At 42.7% G+C, this 12,468-nt stretch overlaps 1 protein-coding gene across 1 annotated transcript; it reads left to right on the plus strand.

Annotated features, from left to right (window-relative positions):
• The first annotated feature begins 10,492 nt into the window (after positions 1-10,492).
• Positions 10,493-12,448, plus strand: LOC143102834 (anoctamin-10-like). Its single transcript, XM_076266648.1, has one exon. The coding sequence runs from the start codon at positions 10,493-10,495 to the stop codon at positions 12,446-12,448; it is 1,956 nt and encodes a 651-aa protein (XP_076122763.1).
• Positions 12,449-12,468: the final 20 nt, after the last annotated feature.

Raw genomic sequence — 12,468 nt, forward strand, 5'->3', positions numbered from 1 at the left:
CACACCCATGAAGCCAACAAAAAATGCAAAAATAGAGACTTTTGTGTAATTATTCCATTTTGTGTAGTCATTCTATATCAGAACCTAACATACAATCCAAATAGTCTACAAGAAACCTCAGAAATGCATACTTTTATTGTCAGTATGCATTTTGGGTAACCAAAAGTCCTATGTGGAGTTTCCTTAAGGCATTACAAAACGCATGAGCATACCTTGGCAAATAATGGTCTAAAGTACTCTAAAGAACACTGGTCTAAAGTACTCATATTTTATTCTCCACCAGACCTGGTGCTAGGGCTCAGTTGTGTTTCTAAAATCATATCAAGTGACCTAGAGGGCTGAAATGTGGTCAGTTCAGTGATGCTTATTATCCGGCAGAAAGAAAAAACAATATTCTAGGCTCTGTAACTCTGTGCCAATGCTTCTTAGCTTTCTAAAGCATTTGATGGTAGGCCAAAAGAACACACTGCCCTCTGAACTAGGCAGTGCAATGTTGGGGGGGAAAGCCTAGAAATGGCCCAACAGGTTATGGGAAGATTTAAAAAGAGAGACTGGCACACTTGCACTCTAATAACATTTTTATGTGGTCCATGTACCGTTGCATAAAAAATGGTTGTCATTCACAAGACTACTTTTACTTTTATACTTTAAGTACATTTCCAAGCCTGTACTTTGTTACTTTTACTTGAGTAAAGAAGTTAAATCAGTACTTCTACTTTTACCAGAGTATTTTTAACACAAGTATTTGTACTTCTACTTGAGTACGGGAAGTGAGTACTTCTGCCATTTCTGCTGAATATGTTACAAAATACATTTTGGCTCATGTATTCTGTAATCTGTAGTAGAATACATTTTAAAAGTTATGTGTATGGGTATACTGTATGTGTGGGTGTTTGTTTGTTTGTTTGTTTGTTTGTCACACACTATGAGCTATTCTTGTGTAATATCCTCACACATACTGTATCCCTAGCCTCCCCCTGCGTTGCTCAGCGTTGTGTGTATGCAGAGGGAGGTTCAGAACAGGAAACCACTGTTAGAGTTTAACCTAAAGTGACTCCTGGCGCCATTCCAACCAGCCAACCAGATGCCACGGTTCTGCGCCAAATCACAGAGCGCACACTGATTGGCTGCTAGTGGGCTCTGTCCCAGAATGATCCTGTTGCTCTCAGCATACTGACATGAACTTACATCATGTCACTCTGCCCACATCTCACCAAGGCACCGCCCCCCACCCCAACCCCCACTCTTTAGCATAACTTTTCCACCCACCCACCCACAGCCCCTATCTTCCGCTGAGTGCCAGGAACTCTTACTGAGTAATATTTCCACATGCGATTTACTTTTTCCAAGTAAAATGGCTTGTGATAAAATCCAGCTCTGTTAAGCAATGTTATCTCCAGCACCAGACAATGCAGATTTTCTTTGATCTTTGAAGACATAGCAGGGATGGCACAGGACAGCAGGGTAGTAGGTCCACAATTGTCTCAGCATGAAGTATGTTGAGGAATTGTATAGTATGTCCACTGTGTTTATGGTTCTGCTTCACAATATTGATTGTACATGCTTAAAGTGTTTCTGGAAAAAAAGCAGGGTTCCTAGAAACTGTGGGGGAGATCTTTTAATCTGGTTAAACCACCAGTATGAAGAAAGTTCGTTTTAGGTCTTTGGCTGACCTCAGTTATTCATTGATGCAATTGTTATGTCAGCTGTGTTGGTTATGCTGCATATAACAGCTTATTGAGTCAGACAATGGCGTTTCTGTTGAATATGAGGGTGGAAGTGAAGGAGCCATGTGAGCAGGGTGAGAGGAGTTTCCTGAGGACAAAGTCTTGCCACAAAGACCACGCTTGTTGCACTGTTTAAATAGCTTGGAAACGTGCCCCACTAGCTAAATGCTGGTGTGTCAAACTGTCACGGGTGTTTGGTCAGACGTCAGGATTTTACTCACTGTCCATCCTCAGACTTACACGAGGTACACCCATGTCCACTGAGGTCATTTGCAAACAACACTGTCAAAACAAGCAAAACAATAACATCGACCATGAAGATGAAAATAACATAATGGAAGGCTGTCATTCTATGACTGTAACATTGCGCCAGATGCCATGTGGTATATCCAATAATGTACACTAAGCTTCAATGAAACTGCATTCATTACAAAAGTAGTGATCATACAAAACTGATCAAGCACTATTTACAAGCAGATTAAAGGACTTTCCAGATCATAGTATGCATATATCTTAGGCCTACATGTGGTTGGAGGTGAATGTAAAAGTTTCTTTTGCTTGTGAGATATATTTGAAATATCTCAATAGTATTGAGATGTCTTTCTCATTTACTCATTTACAGAGAGATAATGAAAAACATGTCATTTTTGTAGGTAGCCCTTAATGATCAACTAACTTTGCTTTTACATTATTATGTAGATGATACTATCATACAGTACTGCCAGATCTCCATATGAGGCATTAAAGAAGATGCAGAATGCTTTCACAATTTTACAAAAGAATCTACTTAAATTAAAACTGGTGCTAAATTCTAAAAAGACCGAATGTTGTTTACTTACTCTAGTAATGTACAGGATTTGCCTCAAATTGTCACTCTACATGGCCAAAAAGTTGAAAAAGTGGCACATTATAAATATCAGGGTCTTTTGCTAGATGAAAAGCTTGCATTTAAACCCCATGTAGAAGAGTTGGTAAAGAAGCTGAGAGTTAAGTTAAGTCTTTATTATAGAAATAAGGCTTGTTTTAATTTAAAAATAAGGAAGGAACTTGTAGCTGCTACCTTTTTGTCTGTTGTGGACTATGGAGACACTCTTTATATGCATGCAGCAAAGTCTGTATTACGTTCACTAGACTGTTTACCATTCTGCCTTGCGCTTTGTCATTAAGGCTGAGTACTCTACACACCACTGCAGTTTATCAGGTTGGCCTCCACTCTCAGTTCGTAGACAGCATCACTGGCTTGTCTTTCTTTATAAGGCAGTGATAAGATTGTTGCCCTATATTTATCAGTTTTATAGAAAACAATAGGTACAATCTTAGGTCTAATAATAGAATTCTTTTTACTACACCTGCCGTACGGTCTGAATTTGGTAAAATTGCCTTCCATTGCAATGCCCCTTCAACCTGGAATGCTCTGCAGAAACAGTTGAAGCTAGGCACTTTTATCTCACTTAATGAGTTTAAATTATATGTCTCAGAGACCTTCAGCTATAAGTGTGATTGCATATAGGCTGCTGTTCTTGTCTATTGTTTTACTGTCTGTGGCTTTTTGTATTGCTTGTTGTATGATGTCTTGGTTGTTATATGTTATATTCTTGCTCTGTATTTTGTTTGTCACTGTGTTTATTTTTGTCCTTGTTAGGTGTTGTGTTGTGCTTTGTTATGTTGCTGTATAATGTGGTGTGGTTTATGTAGTCTCAATATGACCCCCCTGGTTAAATAAAGGAATATATATATATATATATATATATATATATATACATATATACATATATATTAATTATATTATATCATTATTTTAGGGGATAATTATTTGTTAACATAATTGTCTAATTGATATTACAATATGAATTCAAAAGGAATTCACTAGCACATAATAATCAATTTGCTGGTGATTCAAAAGTTTACAATTTTACACTACTGTAACGCTTAGTAACATCTCACAACACAAAAGGGGGTGACCCTCTCACTGCCTTCTACTGCCTACAGTTAATTATTTTAGCTTATCTCAACTGGAAAAGATTTTACTGACACAACAGTCTAATGAAGTGAAAGGAAATTCTTTGGGTGCATTTTGGGACATTCTCTTTTTTCCAGGCTTAGAGTACAAGTGACACATTACATAGACTCAGCAGATGGTAAACTCTCATGCTTGACAGGGAGGGGGGCTGTAGAGAATTGTAGGAGATGGGTCATTCAGTCTCACTGGCTGGGGGTGAGTCATCTCACCAGAGCCAGGGATAACTCCTCATATCCTCCATTACACTCACTTTACATTACTGTCAGTGTCCTGATTAAAAAAATGCCACTGAACATTTCTAAAATGAATCTTGAAGAAGTGCAGGTTCTTTGTCTGTCCATATATTTTCACATATCTAAATGTGCAGTCAAACCAGGTATATTCAGACCTAAATTGTTTTCCCCTGAATAGAGTCCTCAGACATTGCATCAAGCAGTAAAGTCATGGAATCAATAGCCTACTACACAAACAGTTAGGAACTTACAGTAACAGGCACAGACATGGGAAACACTGAGAAATTTGAAAACATTTTAGAAAAGATAAACAATTTAATCTCTGTGTACATTGTTCTTCATTCTTTTCATGACGGGGACAGGGGGGGGGGGATTAGAACGGCAAACACAGTCTTTGTGGTTTACAGAACCACAGGCATAGACACTAGCAGTTCAACTTGGGTGAGACTCAGATGAGATGCAGGAGGTGGCTTTAACTTTACCCCACATCTCATATTTCTCATTTAAATTCTCTGTTGCTCTCTTTTTGTATGAAAGCAAAATCTTCTCCCAGGGCCCATGGCTGATGACTATCCACCACTGCGTCGTCATCATTGTGTAATTCTCACGGATGAGAAGAACAACACCCTGTGTTTACTGGCTCAGTCACTCCACACGTTTGGTGCAACTAGACTGGTATTGGCTTTAATTAGAGGATCTAAAACTGGAGGTGCCGTGGAGCCGTGTTTCATCTGTCCGCCATACACCCCCGGACCACCACTGACGGATGACTCATGCTGCCAGGCAGGAGAGGACAGCTCTGAACACATCAAATTAGGCTTAGCATGGTTTCACAAGCAGGGAAAGCAGTGATGTCAAAGGTACTAAAAATGCACAACCGCTCGACTTCAGGTCTTTCAAAAGATTTCATGGTGGGATTTTCTACAGTCATGAAAATGCCCTTTAGGCTTGTGGCTGTCAAGGATAACTATTTTCAATATTATCAATGTATTATATCCACTTCAGTGACATTGTAAGATAAAAGGATATGCGATGCATATTGTATAATTCTAAATAATAAAATATATGATTATATTACTCCTATATGCAGTATTACATCAGTGCATTATCAATATTTCACAACAAGTAGCTGTGGGTCATGGGAAATAAATAATAAAGTCTTCACCGTGCGTCAGTGAGGGTTGGTCACACATAAATATGTTCTCTTGCTTGTGACTCATAATTCCACAAGTGTTATGTAAGAGCTTCCCTTTCCTATCAGTGTTCCACATTCATAGTGTCCTTGCTGTGACTTTGAAGTACCAGCTAAACGGCAACAAATCTTGGAACTGTACTACCCCCTACTGGTTAATGTGACTGAAGGTTGTTCATTGTTGTATTGGGTGAAAACATGAAATGCAACATGTACATAAAACCATTGCCTTGCATAGTGCTAAAATGTATGAGCAATAGTAAGATACAGTACACTCCAGAATTATTGGCACCTCTGCTAAAGTTGATTAAAAAACGGGAATAAAAAATAATCTGTTGGTGATTTATTGTAATCTCACAATGAAAAAAAAAGGAAAAATCAAACCTTGAAGGGAAGCAAATTTATTTTGAGAAAAAGGAAAATCTCATAAAAAAATACATATTTTTAACAAAAACACGTTGTTCACAATTATTGGCACCCCTGCTTATAATACCTTCTTAACCCTCCCTTTGCCAATAAAACAGCTTGTAATATTCACCTATGACACCCCATAAAGTTGGAGAATACAAAGCAAGAGATTTAAGACCGTTGGTCTTTACAAAATTTCCCCAGATCGTCCAGATTCCTGGGTCCACACTTTTGCATTCTACTCTTTGACTCACCCCACTATTTCTCTATTGTTATGATGTGCTGCCTGTGATTTGCACTTTGTGAGACAGCACACTTTCACAAACACATCTCATCCACAAGGGGGCACCAGTTTGCTTCTTTGACCTGGTAGCTGTGAGCTAGCTATAAAAGCCATGAAGCGGCTTTAATGGGGAACTCAGTTTGGCATGAGGAAAGGCCTGTTTGGGGCCTACCAGCACCTCATGGTTTCCGCCCTGGACCCCTTTTGATGAATTTTCCCTTTCTCCCATTGGATATATTTTGTGTTTGGACACATTTTCGTTGTTTTGTATTTGTGTTGGGGTTTTCCCCACATTTTCTATGAACATTCTTGGAAGTAGGAATTACGCATGGGCTGGTCGCTAGAGAAGGTTGTCTTTGGGCTGTCTTTTGGACAGTGTTGCCGAATTAGCTTGCCTATGATAGGGGGCGTTGAATGTAGTGGTTTAAGGTAGCTATGTGCCGACAATAATTAATTGCTTGACATTTTGTGCTGCAGGGTGCAGTGTTTGGTCACTTAAGGTGGATAGCAATTTGAGCAGTGGTTTAACCAGCAGATTTGTGTCCCTTTAGGGAAATTGTAACGCCAGTGTTTGTGGAGAATGTCAGTCTAAGTGTTTTTCTTCTTGGGAACATTACCGACACAGAGACTGTATTTTGGGGTGCTGGTGTTAGTTTGTTTTGTTTCTGAAAACCAGATTTGAAGGGAGTCCCAAGGGATTTTTGTGTCGAAGACTTTGTGGCTGGTGGTATTACACGACTCAGGCTTTTCAGGCTCTCCAAAACACAGATGCTTGAAGTGGCCCACTGGTACGAAATAGATGCATCTGAGACAACGAAAAAAACTAAAATTGTGGATGCTGTGATGTTTGCTTCTGAGCTAGATACGTTTCGTGAGAGACAGGAGCTATGCTTGAGGCGGGCTCAGGTGAACCAGGAACTCACAGAGATACAACAGGAACGAGAACTGTTGTATTCAAGCACTTTACTAGCAGATGGCTCGTCAATAGTTGAGGCACAGAAAGCAAATGTTCCATCAGAGCTGCTGTTAGAAATACCTGAATGTACTGTAGCTCGTTTGCAGGAAGAGCAAGTGCTTGACCCTGTGAAACTAGTTTCAGGGTTCATCAGACGGGAAGCTACATTGAGCCATGTGGGGCTTTTGGAGGGGTTGGTCCCTAAACTTTTGGATGACCCCCAGCATCTAGAAGAAAATGCAGTTTGTGGGGCTATTGCAAATCAGCTTGATATATCCTCCATGGACATTTCTGATCCTGTCTGTGAGATGGAGGTGCCTTAGCGCTCTCTGGAGGCTGGGCCTAAAAATGTAACTGTTTCAGCACCTTCTCTGTTCTCTTTGGTGCCCTGTTATGATGTAAAATCTGTGCAGCTTGGTTTAGAGGCTGACTATTCAGATGTGTCAAACACATCTGAGATAGACTTGGGTGACACCATTTTTTGGGCTGTGTTTGAAGGTGGCAATCAGCAATGTTATAGTGACACTTGTGAAGCAGAGGAATTTGATTCACAGCTGGTCTCCTGTGAAGAAACAGGACCTTGTGTAGATGGTCGGGAAGCAGCTCATGTGGTTTTTGTGACTTTTTCAACACCCACTGAAGTGCCTGTTGTTAAAGACTTAGGTGACCTGCTTGAGTTTAGGGATGAGAGTCCTCTGCAGGCAAAACTGATGGCTTCTGAACCTAGTGATTTTTGTTTGACAAATTATCCTACTGGCCCAAATGGAGCCACAGGATTGCCTCATCCCTCTGACAAGAGACAGTCAGAGTTGTTTTGGGAGGTTAAGGGTTTTGAAAAGACTGTTGTGGATGTCCTTGATCTGGGTAAAGGTCACACTGCATTTGTAAAACTGATCGGGAATCTGCTCATCTCTGCGGAAGTGGCTCTGGAGGAAGACCACTGTTTTTCGGGAGTGGTTGCGACGAGTTGTGATGGGACTCACAGACTCTGGGATGGCTGTGGATTCTCTAGCTGTTTTTCTCAGCTCTATGTACAACCTTGCCATTTGTTCAGGTGGAGCAGTGTTCCACAGCCACTGGTCTTGGGCATGAAACTCCATGCCACCAGTCAAGAAATGTAGGATGGTGGGTGCTCTAGAGTCCCAGCTGTGACCTGAAACGAGCGGAATTTGATGTGGCTTTGACACTGAATTGGCCTATTTGTTCTTTTGAGGTTTCCCACATTTTATTTGTGGATGTCTGAGGATGAATTTTTATTTCTAGTTCTGTTTTAGGAACTCTCTGTAGATTTTGTAAATAATGAAGAAAAAAAAAACACAAAAGATTTAAGAAAAGAGTTTAACAAAAAAAAGTATAAAATTAGAAAAAATAGTCAATTACCCGGTTGTGTTTTTTTTTGTGGTTAAGGGGGGGAGGGATGTTACGATGTGCTGCCTGTGATTTGCACTTTGTGAGACGGCACACTTTCACAAACACATCTCATCCACAAGGGGGCACCAGTTTGCTTCTTTGACCTGGTAGCTGTGAGCTAGCTATAAAAGCCATGAAGCGGCTTTAATGGGGAACTCAGTTTGGCATGAGGAAAGGCCTGTTTGGGGCCTACCAGCACCTCATGGTTTCCGCCCTGGACCCCTTTTGATGAATTTTCCCTTTCTCCCATTGGATATATTTTGTGTTTGGACACATTTTTGTTGTTTTGTATTTGTGTTGGGGTTTTCCCCACATTTTCTATGAACATTCTTGGAAGTAGGAATTACGCATGGGCTGGTTGCTAGAGAAGGTTGTCTTTGGGCTGTCTTTTGGACAGTGGCAATGCGCGGGCTGGTCCAGGACTTGGAGGTAAGCTGGTGTCCTCTTGCATTTCATCTCCTATTAGTTCGTACACACTGACTGCCACACCATTGCACACACTTAGGTTAGGGACTCTGGTCTGGGCAGCACATCTAATTTCCCTAGACTTAGTTCGAGCTTGTTGCCAGGCCACCTCTTCCTAACACTATGGAGTTTAGATCAGGGGACTGACATGTCAATGGTCGAAGCTTGATTTTGTGTTCATTAAACCATATTTGTTTCGATCTAGACGATTGTTTTGGTTCATTGACCTGAAAAATTATCCATGACCAACTTTTAGTGTCTTGTCAGAGATTTACAGATTTCCTTTGAAAATGTTCAGGTTTTTCTTGTTGTTCAGGATACCATACACCTTAATTAGATTCCCAAGGCCTTTGGGAATAAAAACAGCCCCACAATAGCACAACGCCTCCACCATAATTCTCATTAGGTATGGGATTCTTTTCAGTCTAGTCATTCTTCTATATATGGCAAACACACCTAACGTGTTTCTAGCCAAAAAGCGCAATTTTCATTTAATCTGACAATAGACCACACTTCCAGACAGTCACTGTACCATTTAGTAACTCCTGCCGTTTACATTGGTAATTAAATGACTGGACAGTCTGTTACCTTGCATGCCCTCTAAATAAGCTATTGGCAGTGAGGTCACTTTGAAGATTTTGGGGGGGACTTGGTGACCCCAAGATGACACCTTTGTCTGTAACTCTCCAATAGTGGTTCTTATGGAATTTTTTGCCTATCTTACCATCCTCCATACTGTACGTGGGTGCAAGATAACCTTGGGTCTTTGTCCAAGCATGTTTGTCACATTTCCAGTTAATTATAAAAAACATTTAATCATTGTTTTAACTGTAAATAGGCATTTTCAACAAGGTAGCTAGTTTGTATAGACATTCCCTGACTTACAAATGTCAACACACTTTCTTTTCATTTAAATTTAGTGTATTCTCTTGTCTTTCTGATGTTGAAAAATGACTAGAGGATTTAGTGTCTGTCACTTTATTTTCATACCTTAGTGAAAAAGAAAGTCATGAACTACTTCTGAAAGTTCACAGACACTCTGATTAACTTAAATATAAGTTGAATATTAAATAAGTTGAAATTATAGGAAAATGCTTCTGTTAGGTTTTGTATATAAGATTTTTCTAGGGGTGCCAATAATTGTGAGCAACGTGTTTTCGTTGAAAATTATTCAATAATTCAAATTATGAGATTTTCCTTTTTCTCAGAATAAATTGTCTTCCCTTCAAGAGTGGATTTTGCCTCATTGTTTTTTTTATTGCGGGAGTACAATGAATCATTAAAAGATTTTTTTTTATACCTGTTTTTAGTCAACTTTACCCAAGGTGCCAATAATTCTGGAGGGTACTGTAAATTAAATGGCTTTAAATGAAAACATAAAAAAACAGACCAAATATCGTAAATTAATTTACTTTCAGGAATTTTGTTCGAAGGAGCATTATGTTCTGTGGTGAATTATGTTCTAGTTGGCATAATGTTTTAAGGAGAATTATGTTCTATAAGGTGCACTGTCTTTAAGCAAATAGCACTTAAAATAGAGAAATATCTCTACTTTGATGAACCCACTTCAGAACATTTACAGTAATGATGTCATAATGTCATTTTCACTGTTCCCATGGAAAACCCAAAGAGGGGTCCTCTCTTCAGTGACAGCCCTTTACCAGAGAAGGGGTGCCAGAACACAGGCTAGGCCAGCATAAACAACAAGCACAAGGATGGCTTAGCGCAGAGAGTGAACCAATACTTAGAACATTATCAGCTCAGCAGCCTTTCTGATGCCCCTGCAGACCCTTGTGCACATGGCCCCGATGGTGTTGTTTAAGTTCCATCCTAAAGTCACGACTAAGGCTGTGGACTGGCTCATGGTCAAGATCTCAGCACCCGAACTCCAGGGTGGAGCCGACCTACCGTGCAGATTGCTAGGCAACTCAAAGCAGGGGGAGCCAGTGGTGGTGGTGGGCGCCGATATTGAACGGCTGCTCCTGGAAGCTGACGAGTCCATCCTCTTCCGACACAAGCCATATAGTTCAGCTATCAGACTGAGCGAGGCAGTGTGTTCAGACTCACAAGGGGCTAACCTGGGACCAGAGACACAAGGAGAGGGCAAACCAGGGGAGGCGGACGAGGAGAGGAGAAGCGCGGCCAACGGCCTCCAAGGGATGATCTCGTCTGCGGAGGCCGTGAGCCTGCTGCTGAAGGTGCTGGGCCAGCTGAAGGTGGGTGACACGGAGGAGGTGAACGTCTTCCCAAACATCTTCCTCACCCCTGGTGAGCCGGTCATAAGCAGCATGCTTCACCGCGGTGCTATCACGGCGGCATACCCCCTTCACGAGGTGCCGGTTCTCGAACACCTGGAGAGGAGATGGCGGGCCAGCTGGTTTGGTTTCAAACCCTTTTGCCAGAGGGAGATCCTGGAAGACATCATGGATTACTTTGGGAAGCCCGTGGCTCTCTACTTTGGCTTCATGTGGACGCTGGCCAATGCTCTCCTAAAGAAATCTGTGCTGTACCTGTGTCTGCATTTCTGCCTGATGCAGGAATTCAACTCACCACTCCTCTCATTCACTGGAGTGGTGTGGTCAAGGCTCTTCCTACACGGCTGGAAACAGAAGAGTGAAGCTCTGAAGGCTGAATGGGGGTCTGGGGAGCCCATGCAAAGACATTGGCCAGGGTCTCCACCTTCTACTCACCAGAACCAAGAGAACCTCTCAGCTGACACAGGCTGGAAAAGAGTCCTGTCCTCGGTTCTTTTCCTGACCCTCACAGTTCTCATGACCTCCACGGTGACTGCCACTTACCTCGACCTAGATGGGAAACTCAAGAACCATCTCTCAGCAGACAAACACAAATCCCCATATTCCCATCTCTGCCTCTACCTCCCAGATGTCTTTCTGTCTGTTACTATGACGGCTTTGGACTGGTTTGCCGTAGAGTTATCCGGGCACCTCAACTCCAGATCAGCTTCTCCCAGCTCTTCAAGTTTTCTAGGAAGTCAGCAGCCCCTACTGCCTGAGCTTGTCGTTTTCTGCTTATTCAATCACTTTGGTGTGCATTTTTACCAAGCACTACAGCTGAGAGAGCTCTCTGGCCTGGGTCAGCGGATCTCTGTGCAGTTGGCCACTCAGTGCACCCTAAACCTGCTCCTCAGCCTCCTACTGCCCTGCGCCAAACAGCGGGCAGTCCGGGGGATGGACTGGACTAAAGCCGGCGTGCCTCCAGTGCTGCAGCAGATCCAGAGGCAGTGCGACTGGCCATCCAGCGATAACAGCCAGACCCGCTGCTACCTCGAGCTCCTCACCTCCTATGGCTACGTCATGCTTTTCTCCAGCATGAGCCCCCAGTGTGTGCTCTGGTGCTGGGCGGCCGTGTTCCTGAAATCCTGGCTGGACATGTGGCGCCTGGGCTGGGCGGTGTGCCGTCCACTCCCATGCGAGGCGCCCGCCGGGGGCATCACCGTTTGGCAGGAGGTGTTCCTGGTGGTGGAGACGCTGGTCATCCTGGGCAACATCATCCTGCTGCAGACCTCTGCCGAGGCGGAGGAGCTCCTGCTGGACCCGAGCCCATGGGAGCTCGTGCAGGCCCTGGGGCAGCAGCTGTTCCTGCTGGTGCTGGGGAGTGCCGCGGCCAACCTGGTGTTCGGCTTCTTCCAGGCTGTTGGCTGGCACGCAGGACAGCCTGGCCAGCGCCACCACAGGCACTACAGGATCCACCGACAGCAGCAGCAGCAGAGACTGCCCCCAGAGGCTAATGAGTAAGGATGCATACAACTATGGCA

Source organism: Alosa pseudoharengus, unplaced genomic scaffold (genome assembly GCF_046254945.1).
Source record: "Alosa pseudoharengus isolate Yale_2024_CS ecotype anadromous, Long Island Sound unplaced genomic scaffold, YU_APseudo_1.1 YU_APseudo_1.1_scf_4, whole genome shotgun sequence".
Lineage (NCBI taxonomy): Eukaryota > Metazoa > Chordata > Actinopteri > Clupeiformes > Clupeidae > Alosa > Alosa pseudoharengus.

Coding starts and splice junctions, on each gene's coding strand:
- LOC143102834 (XM_076266648.1), top strand. CDS start 10,493: ATGGCCCCGATGGTGTTGTTTAAGTTCCATCCTAAAGTCACGACTAAG.